This window comes from Rhamphochromis longiceps, linkage group LG11 (genome assembly GCF_057381845.1).
Source record: "Rhamphochromis longiceps isolate RC_006_pf linkage group LG11, R_longiceps_female_GT1.1, whole genome shotgun sequence".
NCBI classification, from domain to species: domain Eukaryota; kingdom Metazoa; phylum Chordata; class Actinopteri; order Cichliformes; family Cichlidae; genus Rhamphochromis; species Rhamphochromis longiceps.
In genome coordinates, this window is record NC_140567.1 from 27,020,624 (window position 1) to 27,042,757 (window position 22,134).

The window sequence follows — 22,134 nt, forward strand, 5'->3', positions numbered from 1 at the left end:
TATGTAGATCATGAGAGTTGCAAAGTATTTGCAATTTGATGTTGGAAACACATCAAACTGGATGTTGGGAAACACTGTTTTTAAATATTCCATTATCTTTTTATGCATTACTTCACCGATTTGACAGCATCTCCCAATCTTTAATTCTGAAAGACTCTCCCTCTCTAAGACGTCTCTAGCTAATCATGTAACAGATCACTTTGCTTAATTACTTTCTAGATTAATTGCTGGATGTTCTCCCTTTTTGACATTTCCCACTTTTTCAGCTGTTTGTTGCCCTGTGGCAGAATTCTTTTGACCTGTAGAGACATCAAATTTGAAATGAACACATTTAGTGGATGAAGGTGTCCAGTTTCCCAGTTTGAACATTTGTTCTATTGTGCATAAAATATTGTCTTCTAGTTTTCATTACGTTCAAATTTAAAGAATGTCACAACTTTTCTGGAATTTGTGTTGTACTTGGGGACCAAGACAGAACACATTTTTAAGGTAATTATATATAGCTATGGGAGCCAATGAAGTGTCTTCAATCCTGAGGCAATGTTATCACATTTTCATGTATCTGTGAGGATTCTGACTACTGCATTTTTAAAGTTTGTCTTTTTTTTAATCATCTTATATCAGCACAACTCAAAACACCTCCCCGGTATTTAGTAAAACTCAACATATACATTGTTCAAGAAAATATCATACAGTTTTTAAAAAGCAAAATTTGCTGTTTTTGTCAGTTTCTGTGGTCAGGTATTTCTTTCATACTTTGCTATCCACCTAACCACTTCATAGCAAAGAGCACTGATCTGCTAATGGCTTTTCAGGAGGCTGATAGCACAAATAATAACCATGTTAAATATACGATGTTCACAAAATGCTAAAGTTAAAAGAAAACAAACTAAACATTAGTCTGGAAAACCTCCAAATTTTTCATTTGGATTCATCACTTCTTAAAATCTGTTGCTACTAATTTTTAGTCCAGTTCATGTGCAGCCTTTTCTCCATTTTCCCCTTCATTAAGAATAAGATCTCGACAGGCACCTTTCCACCGAGAGCATTTCTGATGAGGCTTCAGTGAACAGTACTGAAAGGCCAGATGCATCTTTTAGGCTCTGTGTCAGATCCTTGTTGGATTTGTTCCTTTTTCTTAAGGACACGACTTTCATCTACTGTATATATTTTTTTCTAGGCCTGACACTTCAATCAATACATAAAAGGTGAAAATAGTCAGGTATGAAGACTGAACTGAAAATGAGTGAAAAGGCAGCCCAAGAAAAACTTTAAAAGACCAACTACAGATCAAGTCCTTCTAAAAATAATTACAACAAAGTCTGGTTCCTTGGAAGGGAAAAAAATGAAGCAAGGAGAGGTGGCTTGAGATTTTGGCACAGTATGTAAACTGTACTGGGACTCAATCCAGAATGGACAGGAGCAGATACAAATCCCCAGGTGTGAAATGTAAATGAAAAGATTTTCATTTTACATTTACTGACATATTTTCATTCTTGCTCTTTTTTGATACCGAGTCAGTATCTTGTTTAAATTACATTTCAAACAGGTATTACATATACAGTAGATACATCTAATCATGCATCGTCTAAATGAAGCCTGGCTTGAAGTATCCACAAGGGGGAGACACTAACTCAGCCTATCAGACTAAGCACATCCAGTTTTCAGCTGCCATGCAGTCTTTTCATTTTATTTTTATTTTTACTTTACTTACATTACTTTTCACTTAAATTCCAGTTGACTCTGCGTTAAGTGAAGAACATACATATCACATTTCAAAAATGCTTTGGTCTTTTGACTCACTAAAAGTCACATTTTCTGTAGCTGTAAATGCTGCAGTAGGTTAGTGCTCCTCCATCTGCTAGTAATAACAGCTATCAAACCCACTAATCAGGGGAACACATCAGAAGTTTGTTTAGGCCCAAATTATTTATTTATGTTTTTGCAAGATTCAATTCATGTCTGCATTTTTTTTTAAAGATTCAAGATGCACCTGTGCTCTCAGAGCACAAGAGGGCCCCATTTCAGTGTTTTGCAGCTTGTGTCCATATTTTACTTTCTATCATCTATGATTATTACTTCACCTGAAGCCTGAATTAAGTCCCTAAAATGTTAAATGAGTGTGAGAAGATGTTCTGTTGACATATATTTGCATCTTCTTAAATGTCACCAAACTTCAGTAACTTCACCAAACTTTCATCCTGCTGTAATCGATATGAAGTGCGTGTTCAGGATCAGGCCGGGTGTAAAAGAAGTAAGCATGTAATTTTCATAAAGGCTGACACTTAAATCCAGACCATAATGCTTGAATAACCCAACAGCTGCAGATCTTGTTTGTATAGTGTCAGGGCTTTTTAGGGACTTTAGACACTATACTTAACTTTCCGTTGCCCACTCCACACTTCAGTGGAAAGAGGAAAGTCCCAAATTGACCAAGGTAATCTGAACATGGCAGAGGGTGGGGTGGGATAAGATTAAAGATAAGAAGATGAGATGTGATTTTTGCATGTGTTTGCATTTTCAGGATTGCATGCAGAATTTGATATCAGGAAAGGTGGGTACCTGTAAGCGTAGCAGTAACATGAATTAACTGATGAGTCAATCTTCCTTTATCCCTAATCCCTTTGGAGATTGCTTGAATTCAGCTCTGATCTGCAGCCTGGTGATATCACCAACTCAAGGCAAGGGATAAACTAATCAAATATTTGAGACAAATGCTGACAATGTCACATTAAGCCTTATTTGAACTAAGGCAGCATTGTGGTGAAGGTGTTAGCACTCAACTCCACCATCTGGCTGGGACCCCGTGCTTGCACAGTTTCTCCCAGACATGCAGTTAGTGGGGTTAGGTTAACTGGTAATTTTTAAATTGCCCCCTAGGTGTGAGTGTGAATGGTTGTCTATATCTCTGTGTTTGCTCTGCGACAGGCTGTTGAGCTGTCCAGGATGTATGCAACCTCTCATCATTAGGGGATCCTTGAAAATTTCAAAAGGGAAGTTTACCTTTCAAAATCTTTTGTCTTTTGTCACCTCTTCCTCATGAAATGTGTTTGCTTGCTATATGGCAGAAACAGCTTAAATTACTCTAAATACAAGGTAGAAGCCATGGTCCAAGCATGTGGCTATGCTTGCACAGTGAACATATTTACAGTAACAGAAAGGAAAACACTAAATGCATTGTTGGAGTAGCTTGTTTCAGTAACCTGCTGGTTTCAGTAACTTTCTGGTAGCTGCACTACTTCTTTGCATAATGAGTTGAGTAGTTCAACTATTCCTTTGCTAGTCTTTGCTTACTGAAAACACAGAGAACTCTGGGGCATGACCTTGATATAGATCATGACATTGAACTATAAAGGTATGGCCAGCGCGTTTGTCAGGCAGGGCATCACCACAGATAGCATACAAAACGATGTCACACATTAATTTGTGGTCTGCTTTATAACTGTCACAATGTTGTTTTATTAGATGTCACAAAATTTAGAAGAGTCAAAAAGCTTGCAAGCTTGATTTTCAAACTATATAGATGCCTGGCACAGACATAGAGACCTACTTATTAGTGCTAACAAGAGGATGGATGGATAGATGGATGGATAGGACTACCCAAATTACTAGTCAGATAATTGCATTAAAAACGCTCCAAAAGCTATAGTAGGACCACAATTATGGACTTTAATTAAAATAAATTGTGCTGTTAAACTGGTTACTTTAATACTGGAGTCCATGTGGACGGACTTTCTTTAGGAGTCAGCCTGAAGTGGTCATTTGAGGAACTGCAGTTCCAATATTGCTTAATTTTCTTTAGCCCTGAAAGGTCTCATTTGGCCACCACCACATGGCTGTGCAGAGCATGCGCAGAAGAGCCCATAACTCACAGCATCAAGTAATCAATGATAGGCCTTCCAAATACACAGGTAAGTAACAAAATCTTAGGGAAGTTCATGCTTCTTTTAGAAGTTACTGCACGACTGGATGAACCTGCGTGAGCCTTCACCTGTTCTGTTCTCTGAGAGGTTGGTGTCTGACTGATTGCTATGGTTTAAGGCTCCTTGGGGCAGTATTTGTTGTGATTTGAGGATATATAGCTGAACCTGAATTGAATTATAAAAAAACAAACAAAAAAGACAGAAAGCAAAGCAATATTCATGTAGTTCCCAGTTAATAGTGTGGCTATTCGTTTATTTACTCATGACCAGTCTCTAGCAAAATAAAATATTTTGCTCTAAACTCGGCTGAGACAGCCTTAAAAAATTATTATGTTTGAATCTAGCATCAAGTCATCTTTTCCTTGACTTCGTCTTTGTAACAGAAAGGGTTGTTTTTTCATGTTTTGATAGTAGTTAGTAGTAATAGTTTCTGCAAGGTAATTTAATGAATACTTTGATTACCTTGCTAAACTGAAAGTTGCTCACAAATCAAAATTTGTATTGAATCCAAATTTAATGTTGAAACATTAAATGTGAAACAATGTTGAACTATTTTAAAAGAAAAAAGTTGTCACCTATTGATCATGTGCTGGACAGTCGATCGACAGTCGACTAGTGCCTCCGTGTTTGTTCTGTACATTGCTATTGCACAGAGTCTCTGAACAAGCAACGAGCCATGAACTTCTTGCGAAATTCGGTGTTAAATGTTTTTAACTTGCATGCAAAACAGACAGATGTCAGAAGTCGGAAATGCAAGAATGCTATGAATTCGTCGCTGTTTTCCTGCCTTTCTTAGTATAAAGTTAAGTGGTAGAATCGTTTTGTTTCGGTTTAAAGGGAAAGCACCGTGTCGCTCTGACACTTCATTAAAAGCAGATGAAAGTCGCGCAGCTGCACTCTACCTTGTCATAGGTGCACTAGGACACACATAAGTACCTTATCTCTTAGCGTTTCTTCACATGTAGACTATTTTATTTTAAATTTTTGTGTTTTTCCCCCCACAGGTCATTGAATTCGAACGCTTATCTAAACCCCACTAGTGACTCAAAAGGAAACAGGGTGATGGTCTGATCGCTGTCCAGTTGATTTCATGGATATGGGAATTGCGCACGGTCGGTTCACTTTGCTTTGACTGATTCCAATAAACTTCTTCAGATCTCGAAGAATCTCTCCCAGTTGATGCCAAGGATCATGACCATGAACGGTACCCACAAGTCGGTTGCCCCAGTGCCGCTGGATTTGCGCACCAATGTCCGAGTGCGTGGGAACGCCGGGGGGACTCCAGCCTGTGGCTCCAGGGACGCTCGGGTAACAGGCGGTTCACCTGCACCTCCGGCGTTCACAGGGGCGGACAGTTTAGATGAAAACTGCCCCACGGTCAGAGGCGTATCGGTCTCACCAACCAGTACTTCTCGCAAGCGTCCAGCGGATAGATCTGCCTCACAGCTTCCTTTTAGGAAACGCCCGATTCCTGTCGAACCGGAGACCAAGAGACTGTCACCGTCTAAAGCAGAAAGAGAAGACCGATTTTCTCCTCCGGAAGATAAGACTTTAGCCGATCCCGTGGAAAGAGTCGGCATAGCACCAGTGACTCCCAGGCAGCTGGAAGGACAGATTCCAAATGGATACCCCATATGCTTTTTCCCTTACGGTAAGCCCTGCTGGCCAACATTAAGTCTAATACTGCAGTATGTTGTGCAACAGCTTTATTATTTTGTTTTGTTTTTAAATATTGTAAGTGTTTAAACCCCAAAGTAAGAATTGGACCATGAGACTATGAGACCATGAGATGTCTGTAAAATTACCATCTGAAGTTTTGATTTCACTGTTCTCCAAAGAAAAACGCATTGAATATTTGTTTGGTTTAACCAATAATACGTGAAATAGCAGCCTGTGGGTAAAATGATCAGACTAGCTGACAAAATGTAGGTTTGGAGGACAGAGCAAGGCACTACATGTTGGGGCATATCATTTTTGTGGTATTACAGGGCATTACCTGCTAATGCTGTTTTGATTTTTAAAACTGTGGCAACAGACAGCTCCTCCTCCCCTTTCTTTAGTGGTTTTCTCTGCCAGTGTGACATTGTGGCAGAAAAGACAGTGAAGTCAGAGACCATAGAGAAGCTACTGCTGCTGAAAATGCCCACTAAGCTATTTTACACCTACTGTACCCCTCATTAGTGTGTTCACTGCATGAATCAAAGTAGCTCATAATTTATAATTGAATACAGCACACTCATATTTACAGTATATGACTTGTAACTTATCCACTTCCTTATTACAGAAATCACTTGCTTGCCAGGAGCTTTTCTAATTATTCATTTATATCTTCATCATTTCTCTTTTCTTTCTCTCTCCCTGCAAACTTCTTTTTATTTCTCTTTCTCATTGTTTCTATTTCTCATTCTGTGTCATCCCTGCTTAGGTCATTACCCAGTGTTCTGCCTGCCTCATCTCTCAGAGCCAAATAATGTTGTGGCCCACCAAACTGAAAACGTCCTGGCTAGTATCGCTCAAGCAACAAGACAAGATGAAGATGGAGATACGTATGTTGATTCTTTTCTTTTTCATTCTGATATTTGGGTGTCACTTTATGATATACAATCAATCCATCCATCCAGGTAACTGGTGTATATAGTAAACTTAAAAGATGATTCATCCACCTTGTGCATGATTGTGTCATTTGTCATTTTGAAAGTCATAACTTGGCACATTTTATGGATTTGAAAATTCAGCACAATCATTTCACTTCAAGAAATTTTCATTAGAGGGACTTCTAAGAGGATAATGGTTTGAAAATTGAGGTCTACTGTACAGTATGAGTCTGAGATTCAAGTCAATCCCAACTTCTCAGAAGTGGTGACTCATCAATTGCCAGATATGAAAGTTGCACTCAGCTTAAACTTTGTCAGAAAAAAGTTTATTGTTACAAAAAAATGTAAAGTTTAAATCTGACTCATATTGTCATTTTTAAACCGTATAACATGGCCAGTGACAGTAAATAGAAGGACATATGCAACAAGTTCAGACTCATCCTCAACACCATGAACATTAAAATCACAAACTGTATGTAAAAGATGGCCATGGTATAATGATTGCAACTTTAGCTTCATGATGGTGGTCATTTGGGAGCAAAAAGTTTCTATAGATATAAAAAGGACATGGAGAGTTAACTTTACAGTGCCACTTAGCTAGCTTGGTTAGGAAAGCGTGTGGGTATATCACATACATATGGGAGTCAATATGAGTTGATTTAACTTAAAATAGCTAAGTCAACTAACATGCATGTACATGTTGGCTTCATTTTTCAGCTCCTGACCACGCCTCTTTATTCAAACATGCAAATGATAGCAAGTGATTATATTTAAGCTATAGGTTTCACACATATCCCATTATCTCAATGTGTTTTCCAGTGTATAGGTGTATGAGTACGCATCCTAATCCAGTTTCACAACAGACGTTTTGAGTTTCACCGTAGGAAAACCATATGCAGTTAATGATGCTTTTGTTTGATTCAACTTTCCCAGTCACCCTTCGTAATGCGACGATACCCCTGAAACTAAAGCAGCTGCATGGAATTGTGCAGTCATATTATTCCTACTGTATTATATATCAAAGTGTTTTTATTAGAAAGCTTTCTAACATTAATCATGTATCACAACTTCTTACCAAAAATCGAAAGGCCCTTGTGATGAAAACGTGCAGTCTGATCATTACTATTGCTTTCACTTTTTTAAGTCTAAACTAAGTTCTCAAGGAAAACTGTTCACTTCAATAAGATGTCAGTGCAATTGATTTACGAGGAACAACCCAAACAACATTAATGTCAATGTCCTGCTGTCGAAGACAAAACTTCTGCTGTTGCACAATCTGGACGTGAGATATCAGTAGCGTTCTTTGTTTATTTGATCTCCATGACTCACCTGACTGTGCATACTGAGTAGGTACAGTCAGTCAGTGTGCCCTCCCATTATTGACTGCATTTTCACTGCTGATAAGGACTTATTGAGATTTAACATACCTAACATATTAACCTGGAAGCTACAGGTATACTATAGATCTAGGCTGAGAGTGATTTGTTGGTATTCACATGTTGAACAATCCAGAGTCAGCTGACTGGTCCCTCGAGGCGTGAGGTGGTGGTAGTGAGAATACACAGGGCACCAGAGGAGTTTTCGAGACCACATGAATGCAAATATTAAACTTTAACGCATGGTTACTTTACTTTGTCAAAATCTACCACCCACACACTAATAAACTACAGAAATTCATACAAAGACACAAAGAATCATGTGACCGAAAGCAAAGCATGTCCAAGAATTTATTGGCACTTTGATCATGCAGTTTCAAAAAGTATCATCATCATTTGCATTCACTCAAAAAAAACCAAACCTCATGATGACCAATATTTAGCCGAGCCACAAGTTAAGTCCCGTGGTATCTTACAGCTGCTTATTATCTCATATTTGCTTTGTAACTGCAATGACATATCCATCTTTAACAGATGGTTCCACGGAAGTAGATGAATGCATGTCTCAGATCAAAAAAAGCTTTAAAAACAACAGTTTTTATTTTATATTCTATTAAAGTAAGTTTTTTTTTTAAACCACCTTTGACATCTTAGCTGTGCTCTGATTTTATTTTTTTTATCTCCACTTGTGCACCTCACAGTTGTACACTAAACTTGCTGTGTAGGCATAATGCAAATCAAAAGTCTGTCTCATTAGCAGAAACTCGGTGCAAGACAGATTAAGTGCAGAAACCTTACACAACACCTAGTCCCTTTGCTTTCGCAGGCATCGGTTACCTTCTTGCTGCTTTGTGGTTGTTTAAAATTTTGTGTGAATTCTTCAGAAAGAAACATTTACAGCACCCTCTCGTTTTTCACACTGTATGCATATGAGTGTGAGTGTGTGTTTGTGTGTGTGTGTATGTATGTGCGTGTATACATAATGTGTTTGATGGTGAGCATGCGCCTGCTTTTACGTCAATGGGATTTGTTCTCAGCGCCTCTGAGCCCCTTAGTTTCGGGAAAACCAGTGAGTGCTCAGTTTTAAAAAGCTGTTGTGGTTTTTCTCAGGTGTCTCTGTCTCTCTCTTTTCTTCTCTGTGTTTTTTAAATGAATGGGCTCAAAAAACCCAAACATCCGCTCTTGACTTCCTCATTTACCGCTTTCTTTCTATCAGGTTCATCTCTCTCTCTCTCTCTCTCTTTCTCACTCTCTCTCTCTCTCTCTCGCTCTCTCACTCCTCTTTTCTGTTCTGTTACACTGTCATTTCAATGGAAGATGTGCAAAACTGTTGATTTACTTACAGCTCCTACATGTATGCTTCCAGTCAGTCAGTTACATAGTTACATACCATGACATACATAGTTTAGCAATGCTCTTATTCAAACTGCATTTATTCAGCTTTATCAGCTTGCATCCATTCAGTGCATAGGTTTAAACTGACACATTTAAGTTTGATTAGATGAAAACTAAAAAATTATTAGGTTTGTCCTCTGGGAGCATGGATATTTGAGTTGTGTTTAGATGTAAGTTTATCAGTTGAAAAACTCTAAACTGGAATTTCTGTTTTCTTTCTCTTTTTGTGTAATGGTGAGATGGTCTTGAGAACACTAACTTGCACTTAATCTTGAAAGTCCACAAAAATGATAAGACTGAATCACTTATCACTTGCATGTGAAGGATCACTTTTGTTAATGTAACCAGTCCATCCATCCAAGGCCTTTTCTGGTTGAGGACATATAGAAACATATAAAAACTTTGAAAGACCTTCAGAAAATCTGGAGAACTATTATTGAAGACCACTGGCTCTGGTGGCTCAAGACTTTTGGATAGTCCTGTAAAGCCGTTTTACATTAGTTGGCACTGATGGTGCCTCCACAGATATGAAAGTTCAAGATCTTATAGAATTATGAGTGCTTTTGATTGAACTCTAACAGCTAGTATTTCTCCTCTTTAACTTGCATCCATCCACGATTAAAGGATTTAAAATGTGAGTCAGGCCAGAACTGCTTTTTCTTTGCATAGTAAAGTTTTTAACTTGCTCTAGTGGATGCAATGACAAACAGTATATTTATATAATAAACTACTTGCTCATCAAAGTTCCCACATAAATATATTTGCACCATCATAGACTGAAAGTAGTATAATTGTTAATGACGAGCACAGTAGGATGTGAAGTAAGTCGTCATTTCTTGTTAACTGGACTGTGGTGTGACTCTGCTTCTCTTTTGTTTACTACACGTTCAAACTGACACATCATCTCATTGCTCAGCTGGTCCACAGACCACAGGAAATGTTAGGCTTCAGTCTGATCATTCAGTCTGGCTGCACTCTCACCCTCCATACCAAACAGGATACCACATGCCTTCTCTCTCTCTCTCTCTCTCTCTCTCTCTCTCTCTCTCTCTCTCTCTCTCTCTCTCTCTCTCTCTCTCTCTCTCTCTCTCTCTCTCACACATACACACAGTTACCATCTGTGTTAAGCTTGGGACTCCTGTGTGCGTCAGGGCTGCTGGGCCTGGGGTTATCTGGGGCTGTGGTCTGCCCCACTTCCAGGAACAAGAAACAGTGCAGTTTCATCTTAAGAGAAAAGAGACACATAGATGATGATATAAAAGGGCTGAGCAAGATAAACAGAATGATAATAGGCATACATGGAGGCAAAGGATCTGAATATTAAGTTTGTTAAGGGTTATTGATGAATGATCCAAAGATAAATCTATTTTTCACACTTTTCTCAGGGCTCAGAATCACAAAACTCTGCTAAAGTCATATATGAATTGCCTGTCACTATGTTTGAGACCAGGTATACTGTGCCATGAATGATTATCTCCTTTACTGTAGTGTTTATTGTGGAGACACTGCAGGTGCTTTTTAAAGCTAGTTATGGGTAGCCAATAACATGTACAGTAAATATAACCAAACCTTTGTTGATGCAGATTTCTTCACTCTGCTGAGCTTAGTTACAGGAACAGGGATCTGCTGAGGGAAGAACCGCCCTGCACACTTGACATACAAAATTGTTTATTGCAGTCACACTTGAAAACTACTCTTGCACAGAGAACATTTGTTTTGCCTTGCTTAAGCGTGGCTTTTAGAATTAAGCATGCATATACATATGCACAGATGGTTTATCTACTTTTTGCATTTATTTTGCATTCTTTTAGTACACACACACACACACACACACACACACACACACACACACACACACACACACACACACACACACACACATATTTCCTGCAACTGCCAAGTGAATGTTGGTTACAGAACACACTTTGAAGGAATATTTATGATCATTAAATGCCAGGACACAGATAAAAAAAATAATACTGGGGAAATCTTAATATGTAGTATGTAATGTTGAAAATTGTAATCAGTTTAAGCTATTTCTTTTCAAGCGCGACTCTTCTTTAACTTAACTTTGTGTCACTGGGACACATCTCACTTAACTGAGAGTGTTGCAAAGTGTTGCAAGTGCTTTTGTCATTATATGAACTTATGTTTTTGACCTCATATTGCCTTCAAAGGTACTTTTAACTTGTTCTAAAGAACTGTCTCTGTTTCCTGTTGCATAATTGCACTGTATGTCTGATTATGACTTATCTGTTGAAGCTGACTGAGCAAAACTAAAGAAAGCCCCTGTCAGAAACCATACGGCTTAATAACTAGATTTCAGTGCACATAGACCAAGATAGAGGAAAAAGAATGCTGTCTTTGTTAGTGACAACAGGAAGTGACATAAAACTTGTCTGGGTCTTACTGGAAGCTGCTTCTTCTGATAGAGCAAAAAAAGAAAAATGTGAAAACTGATAAACTGTTTTCTACAACATGCCTCTGCACCACCAATCAGTTTCCTGCCCTTCCCTGCCCCAAACCCCGCCCTGTGTTTGTTCATTTGCTTCATGTATAGATCACAGACAGTGGTTTCTTGATAAGGTTGTGTGATAAAGGAACTGTGAGTCAGTGCTGTACATCTACTGAACTTGTCAGTGCAACTTTCAGTGTTATAACTTATATCAAGTGATCAAGCAGAATTGGCTGATTTTGATCAAAAAACAAACTTTAGTCCTCCACATGTTAAGTTTAAAGGCCACAAAATAATCGCCCCCTTCTTTGGTTATCGCAGGTTAGCTTAGTTTAGCATACATGCTAACGACAGGGAGAAAACAATTAAAAAGTACAATTATGAAGATGCTATGTCTCAGTCATTTAATCTAGAGCAGCACAGCAAAGAGGGACTCATCCAGGCTGGAGAAACTGATCAGGAAGGCTAGCTCTGTGGTCGGCATGAAGCTGGACACTCTGGTGACAGTGGCAGAGAAAAGGACATTAAAGAAACTGATGGACATTATGAACAATGCTGGGCATCCTCTGCACACGGCCATAAACAATCAGAAGAGTCTGTTCAGTGACAGGTTGCTTCTCCCCAAGACAAGAACTAACAGACTTAAAAACTCCTTTGTCCCACACGCCATCAAACTGTTTAACTCCTCTCTGGAGGGGAGAGGGAGGGGAAACAGGAGGACAAAGGAGGGGGGAACAACTAAGCTGTAGTGCCTCTTCACCTCACTGTACAATACCTTGTGCAATACTTTTTGTAAATAGTCAACAGTGCAATAGACTCAATACTTGAAATGTGCAATTCACTTGTATTTTTATTTTTTATTCCTATTTATTCTATTTATCCCCTTTGTATATTTTATTTATATTTGTCTCTGTATTTATATATGTGTGTGTGTGTGTGTGTATATATATATATATATATATATATATATATATATATATATATATATATATATATATATATATATATATATATATATATATATATATATATATATATATATATATATATATATATAACAATTCTGTAACTGTAACTTCGGTCGTTGCTGTGCTTTTTGGAAGTCGAATTTCCCAGAGGAACCCACCCGAGGGATTAATAAAGTTCTATCTTATCTTATCTTATCTTATCTATATATAAATGTGATGTACATGTTAAAATAAAACAAACAAAAAGTTTGTTGCCACAGTAAAGTTGCCGGGCAACCATCTAAGACGTTTTTCCAGGCACTGACTTAGTCTGGCTCATCGCTTTAGCAAAACCACAGCTGTTGTTTTTCGTTTTTACATGCTACGTGTTAATTAAGGTGTTTTTACACTTGCACGGAAGTTATGAACTTTTACCTGAGGACGATGCATGGAGAATTCAGTTGTCATTTATAAGTGGATTGGACTTTAAAACTGCCAGCTTCCTGTCTAAAGTTCATGTGATATATACTTGTGACAGTCTGACAATAGCACAAGTAATAGTCTGGTGACCTGGTTCTCCTACTTCTTCAATAGGCCATGTGTGAACAAAGCTTCATTGTGCTTTAGTGTGTAAGTGCTACTAAGTGGCTTCTAATAAAGACTCAGCCAGGCTCGCTATTGTTCCATTTCCACTTGTTGTTTTAAGTTGTTTATGATGGGGATGCATTAATTTTAAAGGTTAATTCTGTATATGATGTAAAGAACTGCCATTACTCATGCAAGCACATAATCACACAGTAGTTTTGCAGTTTAATCTTGTTAACCTATCCAAAAGGTATTGTTTTATATACTAGAGGACATACAATGTTATAAACAAAGCAAGCATTCATGAACGTGGCTGAGCATTTTTGCTTTGGAGTCAATACTGAGAGCCCAGGTTTCACAGTAAGAAAATGAAATAAAAGAAAACAGTTCTGTCAGCTTGCAGAGCGAGACTAACTTGTCAGGCTTGGTAATTTGGAACAAGTCTTTGCTCATGTGTGTGTCTGTGTATGTCTATGCTCCATCTCTGGAAATGCTTCTGGAGTTGACTATAACTCATTACTTTACACATGTTGCATTATGCCCAACAGTATGTTTCCTAACAAGTAAATAGCTTTGGTTTGACGAGAACTTTATCGTCTGCAACAACTTGTTATACGCTATCCAATACGCTTCCTGCAATTTAAAAAAAATTAAATGATTTTCTTCTCCTGACTAATATTGTGGGTTGTGTGCATGTGCTGCCTTCTTTTATTTAGCACAATAATTAGTGAGTGAGTGAGTGAGTGAGTGAGACTCACAGATGCAGAGAGAGAGTGGTTGCAGGTTTCTGACAAGAGGTCAGGAATGAGGCACACACTAATTTCCATATATGTACATATATTGATTCATATTGGGGAAATAGTGAAGAGTTACATGTACCACTTTTTCAGCCATGAAGGGGTTTTGGGATTGGGATTGGGATTTGGTTGAAAAGAGATTAGCTTTTAAAGGTTTGATCAATGATAATCAGGTTGAAAATGAGAAATAGGTTATGTTAAATCCAATTTGAAAATGCAACACTTGTTGACTGTGTCATTTTTTTGTGTGCATGTGTCCTTCACAGAGCTCTCCACATAGCCGTGGTCCAGGGAGCATTGGCCATAGTCTACAAACTCATCCAGCTCTTGGTGTTGGGTCATAAAGACGTTGATATCTACAACAATCTCCGCCAGGTAAAACAGATGCATTGATAAAGCTACTGACAAATATACACATGCACACAGTTCTGACCATTAAATGCCAGGAGACAGAGCTTTTATAGTCATAGGGATTTGCAAAGAAATTTAAATAGTTTAAAGCGAAGAATCTTTGCTGATTATGGAGCTGTTGGCATGTGTGGACATGTGCACGCTTGCAGAAAAAGCTTAGCATGTAAAACAGCCTCAGCATGCACAATATATTTCCCCGTCTCACCCTTCTGATAACACTTACATGGAAAAGAAAGAAAGAGGAAGTGAATTGGTTTCCTCCTTGCCTTGCAGTGCATTATCACACACTTACGGTCATGGCAGCTGAGGGTTGTGCAGTGGAATTCACCCTTCCCGGTTTCTCCACCTGTACTTGCCACAAGCCAAAGCCATGCACATTCTGGGAAGGACTATGTGTGATTTCCAGTGTTCTGTATTTTGCACATGGTTTTCTAGTGGTCACTTTCTGTATATGTAGCAAGGGATTTTTCAGTGTTTACATGTAGGATTTACCATGTTGTGAAATTCAGAAAGAAGAAAGCCAATATGATTAATTGGCACAAAAATGACTCACACTAACTCCCAGAAACCCTAGTGTGTTTACCTTAAGTAAAAAAATGTTCATATGCAAAATTACACAGTAAAATTTTCAAAAGCGCCTTTTAAACTTGTATTTTGCACATGTTTTAATTTGTGCAGGGCAATTTTGGATTTTTAATGTGAAAAACTGACAAATAGATCCAATGCAGTTTCACTAGGGTGACTTTTCCCAAAAAAAAGGATGGAGCAGTGCAACTCCCTACTTACTCTATCAACATGTTTTATTGGGATTGTGTATATGGAGTTGCTTTTAAGTGTTTCCCAATCCAGGGCTGTCCCAGGCACTGGTGCCAAGCCAACAGTTCAACATTCTTTTCTCCTTTGTTGTCTCCTGATTTCTGCTGGCTTTCTCTTTTCCATTCCTCAATAGAAAAGCAACCAAGCTTTTTCAGAGCTTCAGTTCTCAAGTCTGGAGTTTGTTCTCAAGTGTGGGGTTTCACACCACATTGAATGCCACAGGCAAGCTTACCAGAAATAATGCTTGTGCTATCATCAGTTGTTGTCTCTCCTCATCGCTGAGGCTTGACAGCATAGGTTTTATGATATCCTGTGTTTGCCCTATGTATGAAAATGCATGCACGCAATACACACACTCACACACACATACATGCACATACACACTCACATTTGAAGTCATACACAGTTATAACCAAAAAGGGAGATTTACAGGCATAGGTCCCGCCACAGTCATTTGCCTACCAGATTGTGTGGTTTTGACTGAAAACCAGGCACAATGAATAAACTTATCAACATGAAGGTAGGGAACTTTTTAAATTTTAAAAACACTGAGTTCACTTCGTAGTCCAGAAGACACAGGCCATTTTCTAATACAAAAAAAAAAACCAGGCACAATTAAAATACAACTTATCCAATGATGACAAATCCTGAGTTTCTGTGGTTTTGCATATGGAACATTTTGACAGAGTGTTACTATCAGTATTGTAACTGAAGAGCAGTGCAAGTGTCACGGCATGATTTGCCTTCCACTCCCAGAACTACAACAATAGTATAGAGACAGCTGTTTGATACTCCCACATGCTATCAGCTACACAAACACATACTACAATGGTAAACTTTTGCTTCTCTTACGACAGCGGATAATGTAGCGTGATGCTGACACTGTGGGGTTTGGGGACTAAATCCTTTGGGGCCACCCACACTAAAACGTGCACTGACTGCCATGTGGATTAGAACAGAGACTACCATGTGGACGTGTTACCGTTACAGTGCAGTATGCGGTTGGCAGTTTAACAATTGAATAATTGTTTTCTTTTTGTTTATGGTACGTTGGTGGTATGCCATTTTATTTTTCAGTGTGAGCGTGTGTGCATGTGTGTGCACAAACAAGGCATCCGTGTGCGTTTGTGTGTACTTTAGTGTCCTTGTTCCGAGAAGTCACATGACCCCTCCCTCCCCCCCGCCTTGCTTTGGGCTGTTTCTCAACATACCTTGCAGTGAGGTTCAGAGGGTAGTTTACAGGGACTTTCCCTTCATGCGCGTGCCTCTCTCTCTCTGTCTCACTTGTGTTGTTTCTCTATCTCCCTCAGTCTCTCGCTCTCTTTTTTTATATCTCTCACTGCATATATCTTTGGTTATAGAATTTGGTTTCTAACCATAGTTGATGAACTGACTGATCCTATCAGTGTAACTGCCAACAACACTGACGTAAGCATGTGATGTTTATTTGTGCAATAGGCCTGGCTTTACCCTCTTGTGCTCACAGCAGAAGACAAGTCTTTGGCGCTTTGTGCTGCCTTCCCCTTGTTTGGAACTGCCTGGGGTTGTTTTTCATGCCTCCAAACCTCTACTGCTGTCATCTTTTTACCTCATCCATGATGATCCACTCATCTTTCGGGAATGTAAGCCTATGAGGACAGACCCAAGGGAAAGAGAAGGGATTTTCCCTTGTTCTCCTGTCTTTCCCTTGGACTCCCCTCTGCCACTTCCGTTTTTTTCCCCTTGTTCTCCACCCCTTCATTCCCTTCCTACCTTTCCTCTTATCTTGGCTGAAATTTAGTTTAGTCACTGTGAAATCTATTACAGGAAACCAAAGCCAGAGCCTGCCAGCTCTAAGGGGGTCTATATTAAAGGCCATAAAAGGCCTTAGTGGTAAAGTAATATCGAAAGGGATTTAAGACATGTCCTTAATGGCGTTTGGGAAAAGTTAATAGTATGGTAGCATTTCATAATATTGTTCTATAGTAAATGTTTATAGCAGAAAGTTCAAATACTGGAAATCTTTCAGGGAACATGATTGTGTATATGACTGTGTACTTATGCATGTTTGTGAGTCATAGGATTCAGGGAAGTTGCATTGACACATTGGAGGAATTCCACAAAGATGTTCTCCCACTGCTACCCTACCTACTTTAATAGTCTTTACTGGAACGAACTCTCTGTGCACAGACACACACACACGTTAGTAGTAACACAGCAAAAGTGAAACTTGGAGAAGCAGTCCGTTCCTACTTGCTGCATTTATTGTGTAACTAGAATAGCAGCTAAAAAAGTCCAGGTTTAAATACTTCCCTTTTATGACTGAACTATGAACTAAGGATTGCTTAATGAACCCCAGGTTGCCTGCGCCCTCCCAAGCCTTAATTGACATAATATAAACAGGATGATACATGGTGACCTCACCCACAGGAACATCCTAGATTGCTAAAGGGATTTTTGTCAGTGCTTACAATATTCATCCAGGCAAACACCTGGTGAACAGTGACTTTTGCTTTTCCCGGCATTGTCGACTGCGGTTCAGAACAGGTTCTTCCTCATTTTCAGTTAATCACAAAGTCTGATGCTTCTACTCTTGTTGACAGTGTTTGTTCTGTAAGATATATTAATTTAAGTGCTGAAAACTTTGCACTTAGTGAGTGTATTTGTGTAAATCTAGGAATACACATGCATAGGTGAAGCCAGCTCATGGTCATTGTGTGTTTCTTCTAGGTGTTGATGTGTTCTTGCTTCTTTTTTGTTGTTGTTGTTTTTTTGTCTCATTGACCTTTAACCTGTTGAACAGGTTATAGGTAAACAGAGGCCTTTACAAGAAAACACCGCGTTCTTAACTTCACTGAGAAGAATAATTATCGTAAATTAGCCAAAGTAAACACTGTGCTTTTTTATGTCAAGTATGTATTTCCCTTGTTTGTGGGCTTTGTGAAAAAACCAAAAGCTTGAGAAACACTGCACTGCATCTTTATGGTTATCAGCTGTGATATATCTGGCTTGTTTAAACTATAATTTTTGTTGTTATTCCCCCTCAGACTCCCCTTCATCTGGCAGTGATAACTAAGCAGGCAAACATGGTGGAAGCTTTGTTGAAAGCAGGGGCTGACCCTGCAGCCTTGGACCGTAATGGGCAAACAGCGCTCCACCTCTGCTGTGAATATGACCAGCGGGATTGCCTGTCTGTAGTGCTTTCTATGCCATCATCTGCCACCTGCCTTGAGATCCGAAATTTTGATGGTGAGTTACTAAAGATACTTCTTGGCATGTATTACACTAAAAGGGTTGCTTACACCTCTTTAGCTCTCACTAAGTGTGATAAAGCCTGTAATTATTTGCAAGCATCTTTTTATCTCAGATTATTATAATTTTTGATTTAGTTTAACTGATTCATAAAATATCAAATATAACATGGTTGGCTAGCAATCAAATTATACTTCCTGATATATTTTCTGTTTATTTTTGTTGTTTTTGTCACATGCCCCCTGTATTTGTGACCCAGTTTACGTTTACATCTATCAGTTGAAACATGTGCACAACCAGGTGAAGTGAATTAAAAACCGCTGACACAGTTTCCAGACTGAAAGCGCTATGAAAAGAAAAATGCATTACTACATTACTACAGTGAATACACCTATTCTTATAATCTCCTTAACTGCCTTAACAGTCTGTTGGTGGGTATGAAAAATGTAAAGCCACCCTCAGGTATGGGTTGGGTTGGTTGTTTTGGGTGTGTGGGTGGGAAGAGGACATTTCCTTCCTTTGTGGTCTGGTGTCAGTGTAGTGTCGCATTGCCAAATCTCCAAGCAGCTTTGAAGACATTTATTTGTACCTCTGTAACTGATATCTGTTTTTTCAATGCGTATAAAATCTGAACATGAATATAAAATGCAGGCTTTTCCTTTTTTTATTATTCTTAGGTTTGAGCCCTCTCCATCTGGCTGTTCTGCAGGGCCGTAAGGATTTGGCAAGAATGTTACTGGATGCTGGAGCTGACATCAATGCCATGGTCAGTCCCTGTTGTACCGACTCAGCACTGTGGGTTTCACAGCATCACGGCTTTTTTGCATTTCCGCTCTGCATTCTCTGACTTTTCCCATGGTGCTTTTTTTTTCTCTCTAATCAGGACATCAAAAGTGGCCAGAGTCCTCTCATGCATGCTGTGGAGAGCAATAACGCAGACATGGTCTACTTCCTCATTGAGGTAATGAATTTGTGTGGGTAGAAGAGGGGAGAGAAGGGTTGTGACTCAGCAGAGTTAAATAATTCTGCTTTTCTCTTTCCACCTCATTATCAGTGCATAATTTTGTATTCTTTTTTCTTCTTAGGGTCCTTTTTAAAGTATTGCAATATAATTGTAGTTTTTCTTTATTTTTAGAGTTTAGCAGCTATGCTGTATATGTGAATCTTTTCTCCTTTCTTCATCACAGACTGCACTCAACCTCTTTGGGACATTATCTCTTGTTTCATTTTCTAAGTTACCGACATCTACTCTGGCTTCCTTTATGAATCATTTTCTGGTGATTTTCTATTTTGCAGAATAGATGTGATGTCAACAGCCAGTCATATAGTGGGAACACGGCCCTACACAGCGCATGTGGCCGAGGTCAGGTGGAGACAGTGCGGCTGCTGCTGAAGAGTGGAGCTGACAGTAGCCTCAAGAACTACCACAATGACACCCCAGTGATGGTGGCCAAGAACAAAAAAGTGAGTGAGGCGATGACAAAGAGGAAAAACAATAAATATAATGGACATTGCTGTAATTCCATTGATACAGTGTTGTTCCTTTTATTCTGTTTTATGGTTGTATGTTCCTGCTTCTTGTGCTGGAAAACAATAAACCTCCTAAAGGTTACTGATCTAACAGTAAATCAGTTCCTTATATTTGTACAAATTTTCAGTCTCTCTCTATGATTTTACTATGGGAATTCACAGCTATGTGTTACATAATTTATGTCAGAACAGATACAAACAGTTGCAAAACCTACTTGGCCTAGCTCTTATTAGTGGGAAGAAAGAGTTGAAGCCAAAATGGGAAGTAAATGTGTGTATCGTTCCCTCTAGAGGCCAAACCTGAATAGTGCACCATTTCCCTCTAGTTATTTTAGTATATCACTATGAGACTTATTTTAAGTCACGTACAAAGTTTTTAATGAACAATAAATTGTTTTACAGATAGCAGATGTGTTACGAGGAAGAGGCTCCAGGCAAATAAGAGTCCAAGATCAGCACTGTATGTCAGTCTCACCAGTTGAGAGCAACCTAACAGAAAACGGTGAGGAGCATTCAAGCGTCTTTTTGTCTCACACACAGAAACAACAAAAGTTGCAGTATTTAATTTATACTCTGTGCTTCTCCTTTAGGGTCTCCATCTCCCAGCCATAGTCGTGGGTGCTCACCTTCAACTACGCCACACATTGTTCATCAGAATGCTTCCCACTCTCCAGAGACTTCCATTTTACGATCTCAGACTTATTTTCCAGTAAGACTTGCATCTATGTCCACACAGTCGAGCATCAAGGAAGCAATCAGACAACATCATGCTGGAGAGGGCTTCACCCAATGGGATGGCGGGGCAGGAATGGACTGCACCTGAAATCAGGCCAAACCTCCCATTTTTCTTCCCTGGACAATCATAGTTTGTGTCCTTTCTCAGGCTTTCATGCCTTGACAGACTTGCCTGCAACCTCCCTGCTTAGCTTGCTGCTTCTAAGGAGACTCCGGTCCTGTACTGACTCTTTGAAAACTGGGGAGTGAAACACTGCTGGAAAACTATGCATCAGTAGAAATATTCCACTGCATGCATTCAAGACTGAACATAAAAAAACATTTTTTAAAACTATGTACAGACATGAGTAAATGACTGCTACGGACCAAAGCTCAGTGAACTCAGAGTCCCATCGTAAAAGTATTTCTAGGCACTTTGTCTTAATTTCTGATTAGCAGATTAGAGGGGATGATGGTATGCAACAAATGTACCTGGCCTTACTTGAACTGTGGATATTGCATTAAGAGTGTCTTCATCATTATGCCACCAAGACTTCTTAAGTTTGCAGTATCCTTGTAAGACTTATATATTGCACAGTCAAATACCTGGTTTCCTTTCTTTTGATAATCTGTGCACAGGCATTGTACCTCTTATGTCTGTTAGTGTGCGTGTTGATGTGTTTTTTTAATGTTAAAAAAAATGTAGATATTTTTATAAATAAAAACAATAAAACATAAAAATATAATAAATCAATATAATAAAAAAATGTGATGTCTTGCTTTAGCTTTATTATTCACCTTAAACCTTTTTGTGATCAAGTATTTATGTAACAAGAAGAAAAGATTAAAAAGGGGTATGATGACAGGCACACAGGTGACAGAACAGGATGTGAGACAAAACAGTTTCCATCCCCTCTTCACTTTCCTTTTTTAACCAAGCCGCTCTACGCCCACCCACAAACCCCTAACACAATAAGCAAGGGTAGCACGAGGGAAATGAAACACCTCACTGCTGCCAAAGCATCATCTGAACATTACAGATAAATCACCAATGTTTAAACACAAAGCAAAATAGATGATTATACAAATCTCTTCAAAATAACTCAAGATAGCCAAGAACACAAAAAACAAATTGCCAACAGCATCTATAATAACACAGATTTTCTCTGTCAGCTTTGACAAAAACATAACACCTTTTTTGTTTGGACATAATATAACTGTGGTGCGGAAAGCTCCACCTGTGCAATATCCCAGTAATAATAGAGCCATTCCCACACTAACAGCATTTGTGAAACTCATGAGACCAGCTAACAACGGGTGCCTGTTATCTATAGTTGGCTCCAAAGAGGATGCGATATTG

At 38.9% G+C, this 22,134-nt stretch overlaps 1 protein-coding gene across 3 annotated transcripts; it reads left to right on the forward strand.

The window, feature by feature from the left end:
• Positions 1-3,309: 3,309 nt before the first annotated feature.
• On the forward strand, positions 3,310-21,499 carry bcl3 (BCL3 transcription coactivator). Of its 3 annotated transcripts, none has more exons than XM_085423404.1 (10): positions 3,310-4,010; positions 4,928-5,574; positions 6,349-6,469; positions 14,339-14,447; positions 18,326-18,527; positions 19,208-19,296; positions 19,414-19,491; positions 19,827-19,994; positions 20,463-20,562; positions 20,651-21,499. In XM_085423404.1, the coding sequence occupies exons 2-10, from the start codon at positions 5,103-5,105 to the stop codon at positions 20,881-20,883; spliced, it is 1,572 nt and encodes a 523-aa protein (XP_085279530.1). In that variant the 5' UTR covers positions 3,310-4,010; positions 4,928-5,102; the 3' UTR covers positions 20,884-21,499. The 3 variants fall into 3 exon arrangements, with proteins under 3 accessions (XP_085279530.1, XP_085279531.1, XP_085279529.1); XM_085423405.1 differs by lacking the exon at positions 3,310-4,010 and adding an exon at positions 4,357-4,835; XM_085423403.1 differs by lacking the exon at positions 3,310-4,010 and having other exon boundaries at positions 4,357-5,574.
• Positions 21,500-22,134: the final 635 nt, after the last annotated feature.